The following is a 21,471-nucleotide window of genomic DNA, read 5'->3' as shown; positions in this document are numbered from 1 at the left end:
ACTTGCCCACGGTCTTTGCTGTGCTGTTGCTCTGATGCTGGGCCCGGGTGCTCCTCCGTTCCCTCCAGGCACTTTGATTCTCGTCATTGCTTTGGGGAAAGGAGCTGACCTGGGGGCTTTGCAGATAGGAAAAGCATCGTCAACTGCATTTGTTAGCACAGCTTGGTTATTGGTGCACAAAATCATCTCTCAGCTTGGTCATGAGGCCAGGCTCAGAAAGGTTTAGCACCTGCAAGGAGCCACGTGTCCTTCAGAGAAAGCTCCTGGCATCACCCCCATGAGGGACTGGGCTGCTGCCCAGGGCAAACCAGCTACAGGAGGAAAGAACAAAGACGGGTCACCAAACTCATCGTTTTTGTCCTTCCCCTTTTCCAATGGCCTCTGGTTTTCCCAAGAAAAATAATATCAATAAAAAAAAGCCTCAGTCAGTGGTAAGTTGCTGTCTACATCATAGCAGTCATGATGTTTGCTCAAGAACAAGTCATTCATATTTAGGTAAATAATGGGATTACATGATGCGGCACATCTTAAACTACCATCAAACGAGGTAAGTTATCCCCCATGGGGTTTCAGGCAGCCCAAACCAGGACATGGGGGAGCCCCGCATCCCATCCCCATGCAAGCACCATGACCCGCACACGGGCAGCCTGGTGGCATCATGGAAGCCCATGTTGGTAAAGGGGCACCCTGGGTTTTATTATCTCACATCTAACCTTAGCACTGATTTTTAACCTTGTGGTTAATGGAATCACAGAAGAACTCATTTTCACGCTCATTCTCTTTATATCCCTCTCCTGATGCTGTGAGCCAGTCTGCCATTAATTAAATTTATGCTGCTTCATTTAACTTCACCGAGCGGCTACCGGTGCAAAGAGAAGCAGAGCTGCATCTTCAGCAGTTTATTTCAAAGAGCTCCGATCGGTGCTTTTGAAGTCTCCTCTCCACCCTCACCTCCCAGCTCTGGGGAGCCCGAGCACCCCGGGGAAGGGGAGGCACCGAGCTGGGCTGGCGGCCGCAGCATCTCACTGCACAGCGCTCCCGCGGGGCCAGCAGCCTTCCCATGCCCTGTCCCGTGCCACACTTCCATCACACGTAACCACCAATTGGTCGCCCATACACACAGAAAATCCAAGTCACAACCAACCAAGTATCAAATGCCCATTCTCCTCAGCCCCAGCGTGCTGCCCTGCTGTGTGTGACCCCCCTGCAGCCCTCCCTGCTGGGCCATTCGGAGCAGCAGTGGCCCAAGCCGATCCCAGCAGCAGGTTATTTCTCCCAGTGCGGCCCCAAAACCCTCACCCACACCACAGGCACAGCGAGGCACAACCCTGCCCTGTGCTTGCAAAAAGCTGTGGTGTTGGCTGCAGCTGCTGCTCTGCCCAAACGAAGGGGGGATGTTGCTTTGTGGTTGCTGACACACGGCACTTTAAGCCTCTTGCCAAATGCCCACCTCTTTGGTAATTCAGCTGCGTGTTGGGAAGATGTTTTTGTATTTTCTGTGTCATCAACATGGCACCGTTACTTTCCCACTCCAGTGTTTGCTCTACAGTGCTGGATTCTTTACCTCTGTGTTTCTATCATTAAGTTGTAGCACTACAAATCCTGCCATTAACGTCCCGCAAAGGGCTTTAATTCACCTGCAGTGGATCACACCTGGTCTGCCCTCTACACCCAAGCAAACCTGCCCAGTGCTTCCTCCGAAGGCACGCCACTCACTCTTACCCAAAGCTGCTGATGAACAAGGATGCTTTGGCACCTCCAGGTTTGATGAGTGAGCACTGAGCGAGGTGGGTATTTCTCTGGGTGGGTTTGTTTGCACACCCACACCACACTCAGATGGGTACAGTACGGGCAGCCCGGCTGTCCCGAGCTGCGCGGTGCAGGCAGCAGCGGGGTGCGAGGGGCGCCCCAGGTGCCAGCACCCCGGGGAGCAGCAGGGTGAGGGCGAGAACACTTTGCCAGCAAAAGGAGATAAAACAGAAGTGATTACGGCGAAACTAATGCAGCCCGCAGTAGGTCATTTCCATTTCACTTGCGGGACTGCTCCCCTGGGAATGCATTTTCCAGGCACTTAGCAGGGGCCACATCTGGAATAGGGAAGCGGGACCATTTCATTAAGCTGACAAAAAGCTGAAAGATGACCCGAGCTCACGGCAGCTGCAGTGCCGTGTCTCTGCAGCACGCCGCCTGCCTTCAGCTGGGGGGCTCGCTGCAAATCAGCTGCAGAAACCCCCCAGGGAAGGGATGCCCTCGGCACTGCCCAGGGGTCGTGGGCTGTGCCCATGCATCCTGCAGCAAGCGCTGGGAGCCACCAAGGCAGGGCGGCCTGAGCAGCAGCACCACAGAGCTGCCAGGGTGCTGAGCGCTGCCTGCATGGAGAAACTTGTGGCCCTGCGCTCCAAGCTCTGCTCAGGCTGGAGCAGCTGCAGAGCTGCCCATGGCCGCATGCAGCCGGGTTTGGACACCCACCAAGGACGGTGATTAAGCAGAACGAAGGGCCAGGAGCAAAACCACTCGTGATGGGCAGTGTGGAGGGCCCTGGGGCAGCAGCGGGACTGTCGGTGCCCGGGTGGAAATGGGCAGTGGGAGGGCACGCACACACGTGGAGGAGAGGGAAAGGAAAGGGCCCTGCCTGCCACCAGACAGGCCCAGTGGAAAAAGCCTCCCAGGCTCTGCGCAGATAAAACCTCCGCGAGTGACTCAAGGGTCCATCTCCGAGCAGCGTAATGGCAGGAAGCCATAATATATTAAAACAGTAGATTAAAACAAACAAGGGCATTTTGGATCAGATTACACATCACTTTCCTCACGTCTGACAACAGAAGAAATCAAAGGCAGTAAAAGACAATCGTAGACCATAATGGTCTAATAACTCTGCGATAAAAGTACTTGTGGGAGTACGCTGCCACCAGCTCAGCGCCGTCCTCGGATGCAGAGCGAGCCCTGAAATCCGCAGCGTGTACTCAGGAGCATTACGGCTTAAGTGCTCGTTTAAGACTTCCTTGAAAATGCAACATGCTCACTTGAGAAACGTAATTAGGCCTCAATTGCGGGTGATGTTCACACGTTATGGATCATCCTTAAAAGTGACAGGAAGAGGATGGCCGAGGGCTCTGGGTTCTGCATTACAGCTCGCTCCCCGCCTTCCCAGGGGAAAACAAGGCCTGGGCTCAGCCTGCACCAGCTCCTGCTGCTGGTGACCCCCCCACTGGTGGCCCCCCAGTTGGTGACCCCCTGCCAGGTGGTGTGAAGGGCTCAGGCAGCCCCACACGTTTCACTGCGAGGTTTGCTTGCCATCCCAGGTCTGATCCCGGACAATTTCACAGACCCCCAGACATTTTCCCAAGCTTTGAAGGGCCAGCTGCTATCAAAGCACTTCTTCCACCCTCTAGCACCCCTCTCACAAGAGCCAACGTAAACCCCAAACAGTGTCCAGACCCTGAAGTCCCCGCAGGGCAGCTTGCTGTCTGCTCGAGCAGCCTTCTCCTGGGGTCAGACAACCACAGCAGCTCCCCTGTGTATTATAGCCCCCCACGTGCAGCTCCCCTGTGTATCATAACCCCCGGTGTGCAGCTCCCCTGTGTGTTACCACCCCACGCCCCGGCAGCACACCCCACGCCGCCAGCACAGCACCTGCCGGGCGAGAGGCAGTGGATTAGTGCTGCCTCCATCCATCACCGAGGATCACCTCGCCCTAAGCAGGCTCGAGTCGATTCCCTTCGATTTCCAGCAGTCCCCGGGCAGAGCTCAGCTCCTCAGGCGAGCTTTCAGTTCCACCAGCCCCCAGGCAGGGCGGTGGCGATGCCAGGGGCTCTGAGAAACAGCGAGCCCAACGCAGGCCATGTGCACAGCACCTCCCTCAGCACTGCAGTGTGCATTTCCTTGTTCCTGAAGCAAGAGGAATAAAATATAAATCAGCACAGGGCAGGGCCAGCCCTCAGTGCCTCGTGGCCAGGTACCAGCAGGGCACCAGGAGGGAGCAGCGGCTGTGCCCTGTGGGTGCTGAGCGAGCCCCAGCACCCCCGTCCTCAGCACTTGTAGAGGAAACAGCTCAGGTGGGAAATTGCAGTCACTGAAATACCAAAGGGAAGAAGGGAAACGTAGCCACTGCTCTTCCCTTGTTCCCATCTCCTTCCAGCCATTCCTCTCTCTCCCTCCCATCAAATCTAGTAATGAGAGCTCACTAATGGATCAGCTTAAGTATACAGCAACTCTCATCACTGTTCTAAAAAATAATCAATCAAGCACTTAATTTTTAACATAAGAAATAAGCTGCCTGGAGACTGTTAATACATAACTAAATAAATTAACAACTGCAGGTGGGATTCAAAACTAACACAAGGCATTCTCCATCTTCTTGAGCCTGCTGTACAGAAAGCATGCAAAAGCCGTGCTTTAACAAGAAGCAGGGTGATGTTAAATTAAATTGCTCACCATCTCCACCCTTGTTGTTCCCCATGTCGCTGGATCAAGCGATGGATCCCGCTGAACGCTGCCCCACGCCTGCTGTTGGGTGCTTGCCTTGGTGCAGAGACAAGGAAAGGGACAGAGGACACCAAGCACACCATAAAGGGCTCACGACACAGACACACGGCTCAGTTCCTTGTTCCAAAAAACTTTAATTGAAATTCCAACTTCGTGGTAAACAGTACACAGCAAGATTATACAAATTGTTAATTACATTAAATGGAAGTCCTTGTTCAATCTGAAATACACGTGTAGGACTAAGAGCAAGTATTTGTACACATCTGGTATTAAAAAAATAAACGTGATTTCTCTCTCCTTTACAGCTTACATTTCATGTTGATTTCCAGCTCTCTTGTTGTGACAGAAAGGGAACATAAAGCGAGCTTCTAAATATTCCTAGGAAAATCCTGGCCCCACTGACCTCAACTGCAACATCTGCTTCTCCATGGCAAGTGGGAGCGTAGCCTGCTGACATCATTCACACGCCTTTTAATATTACAGCACCGCTTTTGGAAGCTATCACATTTTCTAAAATGCACCCAGTACCGAGGGAGATTTTATTAAACTCCAAAAGAGAAAAACTTCAACTAAAAAAAGGGAAAAGAAAAAAAAAAAAAAAAGCCAAACTGCAGACTTCCATCAGGACAGTCTCACCATGAGCAAATTCTTCACAGCACTCCATTCGCAAGCACCTTTCCCTCCCCACCTTTTTCCTGAGGATAACCAGGCTCAGGCCAGAGCTCGGCAGCACCAGGTTGGCTTCTCGCTCCCCAGCTGTGTGCCAGCCCGCACCGTCAGCTGGGAGCTGCAGTACTGCGAAAGGAGAATAATTAATAATGGAAAAAATCAGACTAGATTTCTGTCAGAAGACTGCAGTCTCCCAGAGGCTGACGCTTCCACGCACTCAGATAATTCAGAGCAAAGTGCTCAGGATCTGACAGGACCGGGTCCTGAGTCAATAGCACCAAATGTTCAAAGTCTGCCAGAGGGGAAAACCAAATGCATAACTGGGGGATCACGCCCGCAGTCTCCCAGACACAGCAGCTACAGAGCACCGCAGGGTGCTACCAGGAAGGCACAGGTGGATGGGATTCGCCTCTCCTCGCGCCGGGCGTGCAGGGCAGCAGCAGGGCAGAACTCAGCCAGCCCGCTGCGGGCATCCACTCAGAGGGGAGATGAATCCTTTCTTAGAAGCGCTTATGAAAAAACAGCTTTTGACCACGAACAGTACCTAGGAGACCAGCTCAGACGTTGACATCAGGATTGGAAGCATCTCAGTAAGGTCAGGAGAATTCCACTGCCGGTTAACGTAGTGGGAAATGCTCCCAGACATCAAACCCAGCATCAGAAGGTCTCAACGGCAGCAGAATTCCCACTGTTACCAGTCTCTCTGGTTTCTTTTTTAAAATTGAATTTTTAAATGCCAGGGGAAGAAACTGATTCCTATTAAAAATAATAGTGGAGCTGCTACTTAACTTGCTCAGATAGCTTTTCAACAGGCTTTTGATGCTGCTCTAAGACAAAATAATGTGCATTAAATAGCAGGAGAGTGATATCACAATAAACTATTAAGCAAAATGAAAAACCCCACCAACTCTATGAGATGAGAGACATCTGCTAAAAGCTAGAAAATTAAGTGATTTCTGCATTATGGCCTAATAGCAACAATTGCTAAAGATGCTTAGTAATTATCTCACTTGTGGTTAGCATACTAAAAAGTGCATTTTAAATACCTTTTATTACTGGGGACAAACATAATGCCTCATAATTAGTGCCAGCTAATATTTTCAGTACTCTCTCCAGTATGGAAATAAAAAGCTGATCTGTATTTATAGCATTGCAATGATCACATAAAATCAACCTTCAGTTTTCAGCTGCAGACACTGAAATGTGCTGGTGGCAACCTGGGTCTGGAGGTCGCAATAACCTTCAGCTGGTAGGAAAGAGGCATGAGTGGGAAGTTTTTACAAAACAGACTGTTTGCCACTCACCCACAAGCATCAAGCAGAGAAGTGGGAATGGAGAAAAGTTCATCCAACAACAGGAGACACAAGGGATTCGCTCCCCACACGTACTGCTGACATTGTCAGTCCTCTGACATTGATTCAAAGCCTCTCCATAAAAATGTCACCCCTTCATACATGATACCCCTACTTACTCTGCCTGAGAGGGCAGGAATCAGCTTCGCATTCCCTTTTCCTGCTGCGGCAGCGAGCAGAGAGCACGAGCTGAGCAAGAAAGGCAGAAGGGAGACACGTAACAAACTCGCTGCAGCACTGGTGCGGGAATTCAGGTACTCTCCATGCCAAGACAGACTGAGCTAAAGACTTGAAGGCAACCAAAGGTCCTGGAGAGAGACAACTTTGACTAGGTAGTGTCTTGTGGTCACGCTACTGGTCCTACTCAACACTCTAAAGCCCGGTCTCTACTCATGTCTACAAAAGGGAAAAAATTCCCCTATATTCTCCCACTCTTTGAAAACCGTACACCTCTGCTAGTCGGGGAGCACTACAAACACAGCAAGGTTCTGGAAGTCAAAGCCCAGGGCAGGGAGCACACAGTGGCACGTCCTTGGCATCGGCAGAGCTGCCCCTGCGTCTCCCTGCCCGGAGAAGAGGCACAGGTACAAAGGGTGGAGGAAGACTTTGTTTCTGCTACAGCAACAAGGGGGCAGCAGTAACACAGGCAGTTCTGGCACTGAAGGAGTTTAATTCTGTCTCACCACAGTCACATTCGGAAGCTGCTGGATGGCAGTGGAGACTTTTCAAACGACCCTCAAGACTTACTGGGGGGCCGTGGGCCCTACCGAGGCAGGAGACCGGGATTTACATCGCTCCCTGGCAGTACCTGGCCCACTGGCTGGCCAGCACGCCATCCATTCATTTCTTTAATACCCCACCTTTAATTCCTTTAGCATAAAATAGAACAAGATCAATCTCTGTTACACCAACAGAGGCCTATTTTCTTTTTAATCAAGCCCACCATTGAAAGACCAGAAGCTCAAACTCTTCGTGCCTCAGTTACACCCGCGAGTAAACCTGTCTGAGCAGCAGGGCACCTGCTTCCCAAACCTCACGGTTAGCTGAATCATCACTGTACAGGAAACAACCTGCATTGCCAAAGGACTGGCGTTTCAGTGCTAGTTCAGTGAAGTAAACATTGACATCCACGAAGGCGACAGCTAGACTAATACTCATATGGCTCAGTCCCTGCAGACACTCACAGCTTGGCGGCTCCTCCAGCCCGCCAGGGAGGCCCCTGCGGGGAGGCCCAGTGACTGAGGTGCTGCAGTGCTCCTACCCTACGCTACTTCAGGTGCCGAGATCAGGCGTGCTGTGTGGTGACAGCCTCCGAAAGAAGTCCCCTCCCATCCCGAGACCAGCCTGGGTGCCAGTCCTGGTGCTGACAGCGAAGGGGTGCTGCCCGCGGAAGGCTCCTCACGCACACAGCTACCACCACTAAGGGGGACTCAGCACCCGAACTCCTGCCGAAACAAGCAAGAAGTGTAGATGGGTTACGAGTTCATTAACTCCAGGCTCACGACTGGTGCCAGAAATGTAACAGACAAAACGTGGCTTCTGACAAAGGTACGTGTAAGCACACAGCCGGCAGCACGAGGGGCCTGCTCGCCTCTCTGCGCTCAGGCATCTGCAACGTGAATTACTCCTGATTCATCATCTCACTTTTAAATAACAACATCAATTAGGCTAGATCAATTGTACCTATGGAAGTCCATAGATACCCACAAATACCACAGCACTGTGACACAGTAGAAAGCACAGAGCAGATCTATAAACCTTCTAGAGAAGGAGCCTGACTAAATTTCCTTAACCAAACAGAGAAAGCCCTTTTTAATAGTAATAATAATAAAGTCACTTTGCTGAAAACAAACCAATATGTTTCAACTCACGCTGCTGATGGTTGCTAGATTTGAAACATACACAGTTTGTGTCAAGTGCACACGTTCTTCAGCATTGTCCAAACAGAATTTTGTCTTTCACTGTTATGCTTTTCAAGTGCTGGGGCTTTCCTGCAGATGATGAAAGTGTTTTAATCTAGAAAATGTAAACAAGTCTTGTGAGTTTTACTAACCCAGCTAAGCTTTCACAGGAAGTTTCTGGCAGGAAGAAACAAAACAAAACCTTAGCTTTATGTTCTAAAAAAATATACAATTATTTAAAAAGCATTAGAAGTCACTTGATCTTCAAACCCATCTGAAGAGATTGCTCTCAGAAGAGACAACTGGTGATGATGCTGGTTATGCTATGCCTTGCATAAACAAAACAAAGTAATTGTGTGCTTGCACTGGAAAACTGAAATTAATGCACTCATGAAAAAAAATGCATACAAAGAAATCCCTCTGCAGGAAACAAGCCAATTGGTATAAAAGCTTGTTAGGCTTTTCCGTGCTTTCATGCTAAGTCCAACCAGAATCAGATGAGATGAGACCTTTTCACGTCTCAGAACAAACACCCTTGTTTCCCTACTTTCTACAAACACTTCTCAAACAAAGAAAACATAAGAAAAAAATTTAAAATAAAAAGTCAAATTCTCCAAGCTGCTATAGAGGTTAACACCACTGAGACTACCAGCCTGTAAGTATGTAACACAAGAGAGCTCCGTCAAGCAGATTTTCCTTTGCACCGCTTCACCAGGGCAATTTTCCTGCACAAGCCAGCCGTGCCATCCCGCACTGCTCATCACAGCTGCTGATTAGTGAAGAAAGCTTTTGTCTCCCTGCAGACAGGATTTACACAGAGCGGACAGCAGAGCGTTAACTGCTTCGAGCAGACTTCGTTCGACTGGATGTGTGAACAGACCAAGTCTGCCAGAGCCTGAAAGACAGTTAATTAAAAAACAGACGTGAGCAAACCTCCTTGCATAAAATCAGAAAGCACTTCAACGTGTCACACAGACTAGTGAGATCGCCAAACTTTGTAGCCATCAGATCTCACTCTACTTTTAAGCACTATCCCCCACTGATTCAGTGGAAAATCCTGTTTCAAAACTGCACTCGCACAGTATCTTAAAATAAGTATTCCATTAAACGATAACTATTAATGAATATAAAATTGCTCTTTGTCAAAGCAAATTTTAGAACTTTTTTAAAAAAAAAAAAACAAACGTGGTCAACAAAACCTCTTTGTGGTATACTGATTAAGTACATATTTCTATTTTTCCTCTTACATGAAAAATACTTTAAAACTACAAAAAGACATCCACAATCTAATAGGAAACACACAACTGCAAACTTTTATTACTAATTTACTTATTACTTATAAAGGTAATTACTAATTACTTTTATTACTAATGCAGCAAAAATACCTTAGAGAACAGTGGATTTCCATTCAGCGATTCTGCTCTTCTGATGTTTTCAACTCCACACTGGACCAAAAACAAGGAGAAAAGTTAAGTCTACTACATCTACTTACATGTTGCTAAAAACTCCCCTGAGTTAAGATTCATTTTCAATTTACAAAAAAAAAAAAAAAGTCCCAAGTTATATTGCAAAGAGCACCTATAAAGCAAAATTTTGAGAGAGGAAAAATAATTTGAGAGCACCACTACCCAAACAGCTATGAAAACAAAAAACTACTTACTTCATTTGCTAAAACCTGGGCATACTCAATATCCAGTTCATAAAGCGTTTCAATGTGGTCGCTTGTAAATGCTATTGGGACCAACAACATGTTCTTCTTTCCTCTTTGGCACAGGCCTTTAATGGTCTCATCTGTCTGCGGACCAAGCCAAGGCATTGGCCCAACCTGTAAGAAAAGTAGGAAAAAACACTCAAGAAATCATTCTTAGAAAAAACACCCATCTTTTCCTTAAGCAAGGACAACACAGACCAAGTTATATTTAAGAAGGAGACAGCTATCTCTATTTCTCTGCTTTTGACTCTTCCTTTCACTTTATCTGTTAGGTTTTTACAAAGACATACTGTCCCACTGTCCCTCCATTTAAATCCCCTAAAAAGAGAACCTGGGCTGGCCTTAAACGAGACTTGCATTAAAATAAAAATTTCAGTGAAGCTCTGCTATTTTTAGTTTAAAAAAAGCCTGATCACTAACGCGGGGGGTTCACCTGCCTTTTGAAGATGGAAGCATTCAGGATGCAGAAAACCCACCTTAACCCTTATCTATCCATGAAGTATTTGGTGCTGATGTACCATAAGATGCAACTTTAAGAACAAAACAATGGCATGGTAGGTGTAATGCTCATGAGACATATGGTTACTTGTACTACATAACTATGGTAAAAATTAAGTTCCTTGTTATTTGCAGTAGTAATAATAAGCAAAAAAATAATGCAAGAAGTCTTCATCAAGACTAATGAAGCTTGTCTGGGTTATGTGTATGTCATTTTAAAGACTGCCTATTTCACAGTGACAATTTCTGAAAAATTGCTCCAAGACCATCTAGAAGTAACACTTAAAAAAGCAATGAATGCTCTACTCTTCTTTCTGACAGCCAAAGAAAAATACCAAATTGGGTGGTATGAGATTGTAGGTTTTCTAACAGACGTATTAAGCATCTTCTTGTCTGGGGTTATGACACTGTGGGAGGACCACACGCTCCATCGCCTGAAGCTCCTGGCAGCAGTGGGTGGTGGTGTGGTTCTCCAGCACCTACCTTGGACTGCCAGACCAGCCGGTAGGGGTTGGAGTAGTTCAGCTTCTCCATGACTCTCTGAACAGTAGCTCCCACTTCTTGTGGATATGGATCACCACGGTTCACTACCTTCAAGACACAAACAGCAGACGTTTTCTTCCAGGGAACGTCTGTGTGGGCACCCTGTCCTCGCCTTACACAGCCTTTTGCCACTGCCGAGCACTGGGGCATGGTGGGGACATGGTTGGTGGCACCAGGTGGCCGCAGGCACCACCGCCCCAGCCCACCCTACAGCCCCTGGCCAGGGGTGCCCCCTGGGCTCCTCCTGCCCTTCCAGCTGAAGTGCCTTCCTGCCCAGCCAAACCAACAGCAAAGTTGCTTTACCAGGGCATCTACTGCTCCTCCTTCCCGTGACAAAGGAGGAATTCTTCAATCTTCTCATACAGATATGATTACATTTTGGTAACAGCACTGATTTTTTTTTAAATGACTGGATTTCACTGCAGTCACTGATAGAGGATTATGCCCTTTAGTGCAGCCCTGCAAAGACACTACTTTCATTCCTCCAGGGAAAGGGTTATTAATACTTCCTAGAGGTGAGAAAATACCATTATCGCCCGGGTTTGAGCTGGCAAGTTTGTGAGACCATAAAAGCAGCCATATGGAGCCTGACCACTGATCCACCTAACCCAGTGCCCTCTCTTCAGGGGTGGCCAGCAGTGCACATCCGAGCAAATGCAGCAAAGCCACCACAGCTCACGTTCCTTGACCTCAGCTCCATGTCAGCCACAACTCAGCAACTCATCTTTATATTTGTGTGGTTTTACTCTGCAAGCGTGCAAGCTGCACACCCTCCAATTCAGCTTAGCCAGCAGGATTCTGGTCAGCAGTTATAGGAACAGCCCAACGTAACTCACAGACATGGGGAGCGAGTGAGCTGAGAAAAGGATGACAACATCTTTCCTTTTGTCAGGTGGAAACAGGTCCAGTTCCTTCTGTATGTGGTCGGTAAAGCACTGGTCAGAAAGAAAGAGCAGAGACTTGGATCAGGACTTGCTGGAAGGGAACCGCACACTGCGCAGGCAGAGCCACTCTCCCGCTGAGCACACCACAAAAATGGCAGAACCCAAGCCAAAAGAGAAGCTCTCTCCAGGGACAAATGTGCCATTTTCTCAGGAAAGGAAGGAGCAAGAAGGTTCCCTGTAACTGCTCCTGCACAGCCACTGCTGTGGCTACAGCTTCCTCTTTGCTGCCTGTGAGCTCTGATCCGACAGAGGAGACGTGATCTGTGGGAGTTCACCACAGACCTACTCTGAGCAGGAATTTGGGCTAACGACCTCTAGAGGTTCCTTCCAGCCCAAACTGCTTTAACAACAGGACTACACTCCTAGAACAAGGTGTACGTGGTGGTCACATTCACACATTATCATGCCAGAACATCTGTTGTGAAATAACCATCCTTCTGCAACTGCGTACACAGTAGACAAGACACATTTCATTACCATAACTAAGATGTACCCTTACACTGAAATACTCCTTTTATTCTTCTCATTTTTATTTTTTTATTTTTTTTTTAGTCAACAGGAAAAATATGTAAACACAACCTAAAGCAGCAAATTGGTTCATCTGCTTTTAGGATATTTCACAGCTAAAAAGCTCATAAGCTTTGTTGCAAGCTATGACTAGTAGTCAGTGAGCTTTACTTACTACTGCAACTTGTAGTAAGTAAACTGATTCCTCAGAACATTCCTCTTGCTCAACATCGTGCAGTGCTTTCACTGGTAGCAAACATTTCTTAAAAAGAAATGGAATAAACATCTGTATTTACTTAGTTCTCTTTTCTTTCGAAATCAGGTGCTAATGCAAACATACCAAGTTTCTCCTACATTAACCAACCTCAGAAAACCCCTGGGAGCATCCATCAGTGTGATAACACAAAAAAGACAATGAGATAGCTGTGAACAAGCCCTTCTGACCCTGGGGTGCTGAAGCACACCCACACTGCACATGCACAGGACTGCAGCATTCCCCTTGCAGCTCTAAGAGTGCCTTAAGAAGAATATTTCGGGGTACCCTGTTGTCCCTGGAGGCCTCTGTATCAGACCCGCTCAGTTCACACACCTCGTTCTGACTGCCAACTTCAAAGGCTCTCCTACAAACCCGTACCTGGATGAGCAGGGGATGTGTGGGCCACCGGTCAATTATACTCCACTTCATCTTTGGCTTCTCCCCCTTTTTATTGTAGTAGCGATAAATCGCATTTAAACTGCTTCCTGAAAGACAGGGAATTAACATCAGGTTATCCAGGGCATCAGCAACCTGTCGGATGAAAACAGTTTTGTAGCAAGGCGCTGCAATATGTTAAAATGGCATACAGTTCAAATGCAACTCAGAACGGAGAACATCAGAGGGGAACAACCGCCTCAAAGCTCACACAGCATACAAGAATAACTCGCTCAACCATTCCCTAACTGAAGAACAGTTACTGCAGTTTCCATGGAGAAAGCTTACTCAGTGGTGTTCCTGGGGCTTCCGTTTATATTCTCTTGCAGTAATGACAGTAACGAAGCTATCCCTACCTAAAGAGTTTCTGGCTAGAACTCAGCACTGCAGTAAGCACAGCAGAGCTGGAGCTGGCAAGGAAGCCGAGGGGACGGGCTCGGTGCAGGAGCTGCGGGCTCTCACCTGTGGTGGAGCAGCTGTACTGCGGGTACTGCGTGAAGGCGATGGCCCGCTCGATGCCGTCCTGCTCCATCTCCTCGATCGCCTCTTCCGTCAGAGGGTGCACGTACCGGAACCCGATGTAGTACTTGTGAGGCGCTGCCAGACAAAGAGAGGAGAAGTTGCAGAAAACAGCACCGACCCGTGACTTTCAGCAACACCCTGTTGCTACCAGGTACGAGGCACAGGACCCGGCAGGTAATTTCACCAAGCTGTCAAAATAAACCTGTTGACACTTCCCTGGCTACCTTTCAAAACCACCGGCATACAAACACATCTTTGTCTGGTAAGCATTTGGCTGGTAACTCAGTTTCCTTTAGCAGAAACTGTAAGAGATTTACACGACCTGCAGAAAGCAGCAGCCTCCTCATTTCGGTCAGATAGCGGAGGCACGGCTTCTAGGCTGCACGGAGCTCTGAGCTGCTACTGGGAAGTTCGGATCTAAAGGATGCGTTGGTAAAAGCGTGCCACCAAAAGATGCTGAATGAACACAGCTGTGCCTGAACGGATCACTGGTACACAAGAGCTGCGGTCTCCCTAACAGCACAGCTCACCTCACCGAAATCAGGAGTGGGATGCTTTAAATACCACAGCCCAATTAAACTGGCAAACCTTCGGGAAGACAAGGCTTTCTTCGTGCTGCCACCCACTCTGCTAAAAGGAAACAAATTCTTTAAGCAGCTTGTTCGTTCCAGGAAATGTTATTTAACTCAACTTTCAAACACAATTGGGCTATAATTGTGTGTGCCAGCACTGAGATGTTCTGCTCTGCAGTCGTCAGCTCAAGAGGGTCTGACTTTCAAAGAGGAAAAGGCACCTCACAGATCCCAGCTGCTTGCAAGGCAGGGCAAGAAAACCAGACAATTCTACCCCTTTTGTGTGCCAGGTGCCAGCAGAGAAGTCACCAAGCCAGCATCCCTCACGCTGCTGAGCTGCTCTGCTGGCACGGAAACCCCCAGGGACAGGGGCTTGTTTGGGGCAGGAGATGGGGGTGCTGAGGAAGGGAGGCAGGTTCTTCCATTTCTGGTTTGTTTCTGTTTTGCACAGAGACCTTTGTGCCTGTAAGCACTTCAGTGCTTTTTGGAAGCAAGACTTTTTTTTCCAAAGACAACATTTCAGGTTTTTCCATTTTCCACCTCTAACCTTCTGGGTGGCAGCTTTGAGGTTTGTGAGTGTGGAGGTTTATGTTTGCTTGTTTCTCCTTGATTTTTTTGTTTTGTTCTAAGTGGAGGACAGAGGCTTCTAGGAGAACAAACCCAAAGTTTCTTTTCCCTGGTTTCCAGGTCACTAGCTCTGAAATACCATTTAACAGGTTTCTGAAGGAAGTAATGTCCTGTGCTTGTTCTGCACTCCACAGATTTACGCAGGACTCAGGAGAGCAGGTTTAGCCAGCCCCAGTTCTTTGCAGGAGGCAAAAAAAAAAAAACCCTCCCACCTGGGAGCAGTAGCAAGTAACAACCCCCCCTCAGGAGCCTGGAGGCCAGTTACCTCTAACATTTTTAAATGGCATTGAAAACAAAAATCTGACTAACCAGAGCAAAGACAGGAGGAGTTTAACCTGGGAAAGGACATATCGGGAAAATTATGACCAACCTGGGAACTTCTTGCAATGCTCTCACAGCATTATGCTCTGTCCTGGATCACAGGCAGCAAGTACCAGGTTTTCGTGTGTGTACACGTTGGGTTTGCAGGTACAGTTAGAATCAGGATTACTCTTTCAGGTACACAACAGCTCCTGCTGTGAAGAGCTGCCAAACTAAGAAAACAACATGGTCCCTTCATCCTGAGAGCGTTCATTCTTCTGACAGCAAGGGAATCTTGGCTAAAATACAGCTCGTAAAAATACTCAGAACCTTTGTAACTAAAAACAGTGGAAAAAAGCAAAAGGCGCCTTCTTGGAGTATAATTGCTGTGAGACATTAGCCTATTTGATGCTAGCCCTAAACAAACAGAAATGTATTTTCCTGTCACCACATTTGCGTGACTTATTCTTACAGACCACTGAGCCCACCCAAGTGCATTCATTCAGAGAGGAAGAACTCTTGTTTATTTTCAGGCAGCTGCCTGTGACAATAACGCTTCATTTTAGAATTATATTGTTCCCAGATGACATTGGTGAGGCTGTTTATTTACTGCTTGATCCTAGTCCCAATGTCAGGGAGTAATGTGTCAAATGTATTCGACAAGTCTACGCGTCGGTTGATTGATGTACGTGAACAGGTGAGTTTTACAGGTGGACACTGTCCAACTCGAGCTCTCCATCAGCTGCAAATACACAAATAGCTGCAACCTCCAGGCCCCCCGCAAGTCCAGATCCAGGCAACAACAGATGCCAAGTGTTTCTTCCTCACTTTGTGTTTCACACAGCACAGGCACAACCTGTGAGTTACTCGTTAACCATGCTCGGGGCTCCCGACATGCCGCACAAACACGGCACGCTGACCCAGAGCTCTGACGATAACCGCCCCGCTCAGGCTGCATGCACGCCTGCTTCAGGCTGCTCTGCAGAAACACAGAAGGTGGTATCACTGCAAGGCTGCCTGAAACGCTGAAGGAAATGGTTAGCACATTTGGTATTTAAAACTATCGCTAGGTTACAAAAAAATAGCCTTTAAAGGACCTCTGAGGGGTAAGGACTGCAGAGAGGCAGGCGTGACTGTACAAAAACAGCACCGAACAAAAGTACATGGGAGTGGTGTGCTGGGAAAAGCAGATAAACTCGGTGAGTTTTATCTCCAGAACCTGTTGCAAGCCTGACCCCCGAGGGGCTGCAGCTGCCACACACGCTGCTGCCTTTGGTGCCAGGGCAGGACGCAGGCTCCGCTGCAGGCTTTTACTGTACTTGATGGGACTGCAGCTGGAATTAAGTTAGAGAATAGTGTCTGTGGGGAAAAACAGGTCAAATACCAGCCAAACGAAGGCATCAGTGACGTGGTACATGCTGAATGAATAAGGGAATTCTGGAGCTAAACTTTGAAGAGCATTACTTTTCAGCTCCAGACACTTACCTTTTTTAAAAAAATAAAATAAAAGATCCATCTCTAGCCCTCTACTACCCCAATCTGAAGTAGGATCCACAAAGAATTACTAAACTGCTGAGAACCAAGTAACATATATGGTCTAACGTGGAGGGTGACTCCCTGACCTGCCAGCATCAAACCTGCAAAGGTCGTGGAAGCCGCAGGGAGCAGGCAGCTTGCAGCACCACTCGGCATAGAGCTGCTGAGCTGAAGAGAGCGGCGAGCTCCCCTCTTCTGCTTCTCGTACTCCAGCAGCTTTTCCAATACAAACACTTAGTGCTCCCGTTGGAGCGGCAGGATGAGAAGCGTTATCTGCAGCTGACACATTGGGAAGGAACACAGTGGGCAACTCGGTGATCTCGTTAATTCCTTCTACTCTCAAAGCTGGCTTGCTGCTTCAGGAAAAAAGCGTAATGCCAAGAAGTGCCTTACTGGAACAAAGGTGGCCCCCAGACAGCTCGTTTCAGGCAGACCAACCATTGCATCCCCGTTTCTCTTGGCTTGCCAAAGCAGGGATGATTCACTGGGTCTTTTTTCTCTGTCCCACGAGATGACAGAGACAGAAGACCACCAACACCCTCAAGCTGCTGCGCGGGTGTCAGCCTGATTGCTGGTGCTGCCACTCACATTTATTAATGCCATGCTTTTAATGGCACTGTTTTAATTTCACATAGCAAGAAACTAGCATAAAAAGTACTGCAAGCAAATGATCTATCACCTTCAGCATGAAGCAGAGGAACAAAGACTTGAATTCATCACAGCTGCTAACAGAGCAACACCACAAGATAAAGTCAAATTCAGCTAACAACCCGTCTGAAAGCAGTTCAGCCAAACTGCTGCAGATTCCACCACGAATGCATGGGCTAAAAATGACTCTTGTATCTATCTGGTTGGGGGTTTTAGGAGAAAGCCATTGAACGCAGACAAACCACAGCTGGCTAACACAAGGTGAACGACCCCAATGGCCTGTGTTTGCACACCCAGCAGGTTGCAATCGCCCACTGCAGTGCATTAGCTTAAGGCTTTGCTAGTTTGGGCACTCACAGAAGTATCTACACCATTTTGCCATCACGCTGGTGCTCCCAGGCACAGTGGCACAGGAGAACCCACACCAGTCACACCTCCCTGCTGTGAGGGAGCAAGGTTCAGAGAGGCTCTGTGATCTGCAGAGCGGGGAGGGAGGCTTCGTTCACCTTTCAAGCTCTCTGATAGTCGAGGAAGAACTGGCAAAGGCAGTATCTACTCCTAGCCATGCCAAGCCATTAGGCCTTATCGCCTGCTCATGTCCTCGGGCGGAGCTCACCGCTATCACTCGCCCAAGCCCTGCAGTGTTCAGCCACAAAACATATCTTTTCTTCCTCTTCAGGCCCGAAATGGGGCCTTACTGGTGTTAGATCTTTTATCCATTAGCAGCAGCTACAGATTCAGGCAACGTGACTCAGGAGAGAGCTCTGAAGCAACCAGTAATTTCGGGGGACCTTTCACAGGAACAAAAGGCAGACCTGCAGCTTTGGGGAGCAGTTTCAGAGTGCTGACACCCTCCTGTGCAGCCACCAACCCTTTCAGCTCACACTGGCATACCAGACAGGTACAAAAGGCATTACAGCATTAACTTCTGGCCTCAGAGCTGGATCGTGCCAGCCAGTCCCTGCACAGCATCCCACCGAGCTGGCCCCGTGCAGGAGGCAAAAGGAACAGGGAGCACAGCTCCATCGCAGCCCCAGCTGCTGGCGTGCGGAGCTGAGTGGCACCGTGCTGCCGTCAGCTACAAGCAGCGGTCACGAGAAGGTGGCCGTGCATCGTACAGCAGGAGATCCCACCCTCTGTGAAACTCAATAGATCAGCGCGCAGAACACAAGCAACCAGGAAACCCTAGACTGACAGACTCCTTAACTCTGGGGGTGCATTCACACATGTGCAGCCTAAAAGGATCATCGTTCTCACACACCTCTTCATAAAAGGTACAAAAATTTGAGCTACAGTCATATGAGGTTATACAGCCACTGCCAATGGCCACTAATCTCCATCTCCTTTACCCTAGCAAGAATGCCACTCCCATGGTGCCATTCCTGATGGCTGAAGTCACACAAGATGAAACGTGCCAGAGGTATCTCAGGGTGGCCATACAGACAGCTCCAACTAGTTACCTCGGGCACAGAGGTGGCAGCTGAACCACAGCACGTACTGGATCCAGCCTGAGAAGGTGGGTACGGACCTGGCTGTCGGCTTGTGGTGCCACAGCGTTACTGTGTGGTGAATGAGTACTGACAGCCAAAAGCAAAAGCTGCTTTACAAGCTCGTGTTTTCAACACATCAGGCTGAAGAAGCTTCTAAGAACCGTGGTAAAGAAGTACCTGTGTGAGGAGACATGCTATCCAGCAGCTTCACCATGCCTTCTCCCTGCACTGCCGTCCACTTCTTGATCGGGGACCCACCTCCAATCCTGCTGTACTGCTCCTGGATCCTCGGCGTGCGGCGCTTAGCGATGAACGGTGCTAACTTACTAGAGCATTCAGAAGGCACACGTGTTAATACTGTAACCCCAACCACCCCCACCCCCTTCCCCAAAAAAACTCTACTGGAGTGGGTTTTCTTCTGTGGCAACCTCCCCAAACGACAAGCAAAGCAGCACGGGGTGGCTTGTTTAATGTTACGTTCTGTCACCCTTCCCAAACTCGCCAGGTGACAGTAAACCAGAATTTGCAGTTTGAAGAGATTGACCTTGGCACACTTATTTCCAGAAAATTACAATACCTGTCTTGCACAATCTGGTCCCAAAGACTGAACAGTCCTAAGAAATGCTGATATACGTTAAACTAAAGTGTAATGCCTGAGCCTGCAGTTAAGACAGAAACATTGCACAATGACTGTAACACACAAGCTCCTGGTGCTTCTTACTTTTGTGCTGGCAGCGTCATTAGATCCCTGTCCAGGAAGAGACGAAGTAAGAAGTCATGCACATCATCCAGCCTTTCTGGACCTCCCATGTTTAACATCAAGATTCCCGTTTTAGGTTTCCTATGGAAGGACATGACATTTCAAACCTTAGCTACATACTGTTTTTTTGTGTTTTTTTTTTTAATTGCAGCCACCCAGCCAGGCCTGACCCCAAACTCACCGCGCTTCTGGCTGAACCTGGGGCTTCGTGCTCTTGGCTGCCACGGCCGCGGACGCCTGGCCTTGCCATCGGACGGGGACCCGCAGGGAGCTGCTGCTTTGGACAACTGGAGGAGAGAGAACAAGGCATAGGAAACCTGGCACCGGGCAGGCACCAGCCCCGCACCCGCTGGGGAAACGCTCGGCACCACCGAGCCCTTTGGTGTCTTCTGCCTTAAACGCCAGGTCCTGGAATCAGAAAGCGCGAGCTTTGGGCTTTCTTTAAACCCAGCGCACACCCACTGGGGCAGCAGGCAGCAACCTAAAAACCAACAGATGTCTCCCTAAGTCCGGCTCCAGCTGTAAGTATGAAACAACTGCTGGAAGCACGGGTACGGGGGCACCCGGGCTGGCTAAAGGAGTGCTCCTGCACCAGCCCCGCGGAGCGCAGCGGGTCCGGGTGCCCAGCGAGCCCCCCAGGCACAGCTCCCCTCACCGGGACTGGGACCCGCTCCCTGGGGGCTGCACCAGGTCCCGCAGCGCCGCGCTCCTCCCGCTGCCCCCGCACAGCCCCGCTGGGACCGGCACGGCCCCGGCACTGCCCCGGGACCCCCGCGGCCGATGCCCGCAGCCCCCCGGTGGATCCCAGCCCGGCCCGGCCCGGCGGGGGCGCGGCAGCCCGGGGCCGGCCCGGCGCCGCTGACGCCGTTACGCAAAGGCGGCCCCGGCGCGGCCGTTGTGTAACGCGGGGCCGCTGCCCTCCGCCGGCTCAGCTCAGCCCGGCACGGCTCATCCCAGCCCGACACAGCCCAGCCCGGCTCGGCCCTGCCGCCCCCCCGGCCCCGCGCTCCCTCCCCCTCCGGCCGCCTCCCGGGGCTAACGGGGCCGGGACCCGCCGCGCACTCACGGGGCCGCGCGGCCCGGGCGGCCGCAGCCATGTTGGCGGCCGCCTGCATTCCCTCAGACGGCGCCGCCGCCGCCTCCTCCCGGCCGCTCCGCTCCGCTCCGCTCAGCCCCGCTCGGCCCCGCTCGGCCCCGCTCGGCTCCCGGCCGCCCCGCCCCGCCCGCCCGCGGGCACGGCGCACGCCCCGCCGCAGCGGGGGGCCGGGCAGGGCCGGGCAGGGCCCGCAGCGACCCGCCCCCGGCCCGGGGAGCTGCCCTGAGGAGATAGCATCTGGCCGCCGCGATAGCGATCGCGGAGCTGGCGGCTGGGGCCCGGGAGGCGGCGGAGGCGCTGCCCGCAGCCCAATTTGCCCATTAGCGAGCCCATTAGCGGGCCGCCTGCAAGCGCCTGCAGGGGGAACGGCGCCCAGGACGCGCACGACGTCCAAGTTTTAATTGCGCCTTGTATCCTCTTCCGAAGATTTGTTTACCCTTCCTAATTAAGCTCCGCTGTGCTCCAAGCACCTGAGCGCCTTTCTGAGAACTGCTATGAGCGGCCACACGAGCAGGTTACGGGGGACTCGGTGGCACCCTTCATCCCGCTCACCTTTTAGGCTCCTTATCCGGGCCGCCTCTGCCACCAGCTCCCCGCAAGCCTTCTGACCTTCCCCTGG

At 50.1% G+C, this 21,471-nt stretch overlaps 1 protein-coding gene across 3 annotated transcripts; it reads right to left on the bottom strand.

Moving 5' to 3' along the window:
• Window positions 1–4,599: 4,599 nt before the first annotated feature.
• Window positions 4,600–21,440, bottom strand: FECH (ferrochelatase). 3 transcript variants are annotated; one of them, XM_072031670.1, is made up of 11 exons: window positions 21,405–21,440; window positions 19,938–20,043; window positions 19,718–19,837; window positions 19,174–19,322; window positions 13,764–13,898; window positions 13,245–13,351; window positions 11,996–12,094; window positions 11,100–11,207; window positions 10,068–10,232; window positions 9,793–9,852; window positions 4,600–9,302 (listed from the first exon to the last, which is right to left on the bottom strand). In XM_072031670.1, exons 3-11 carry the CDS (start codon window positions 19,813–19,815, stop codon window positions 9,168–9,170), a joined length of 1,056 nt encoding a protein of 351 aa, XP_071887771.1. In that variant the 5' UTR covers window positions 19,816–19,837; window positions 19,938–20,043; window positions 21,405–21,440; the 3' UTR covers window positions 4,600–9,167. The 3 variants fall into 3 exon arrangements, with proteins under 3 accessions (XP_071887771.1, XP_027302974.1, XP_071887772.1); XM_027447173.3 differs by lacking the exon at window positions 21,405–21,440 and adding an exon at window positions 20,823–20,987; XM_072031671.1 differs by lacking the exon at window positions 21,405–21,440 and adding an exon at window positions 20,412–20,559.
• Window positions 21,441–21,471: the final 31 nt, after the last annotated feature.

Source organism: Anas platyrhynchos, chromosome Z (assembly GCF_047663525.1).
Source record: "Anas platyrhynchos isolate ZD024472 breed Pekin duck chromosome Z, IASCAAS_PekinDuck_T2T, whole genome shotgun sequence".
Taxonomy (NCBI): Eukaryota; Metazoa; Chordata; class Aves; order Anseriformes; family Anatidae; genus Anas; species Anas platyrhynchos.
The sequence above is the reverse complement of the archived record's forward strand: the minus strand, read 5'-3'. Positions and strand labels throughout refer to the sequence as shown.

What these genes read in the sequence shown, in the direction of transcription:
- FECH (XM_027447173.3), bottom strand. Translation starts at nt 20,871, where the DNA reads ATGCAGGCGGCCGCCAACATGGCTGCGGCCGCCCGGGCCGCGCGGCCC. An exon ending in ATGACGCTGCCAGCACAAAA is followed by an intron (nt 19,323 to 19,717) that starts GTAAGAAGCACC and finishes TGAATGCTCTAG; the next exon opens with TAAGTTAGCACCGTTCATCG. An exon ending in GTACAGCTGCTCCACCACAG is followed by an intron (nt 13,352 to 13,763) that starts GTGAGAGCCCGC and finishes CCTGTCTTTCAG; the next exon opens with GAAGCAGTTTAAATGCGATT.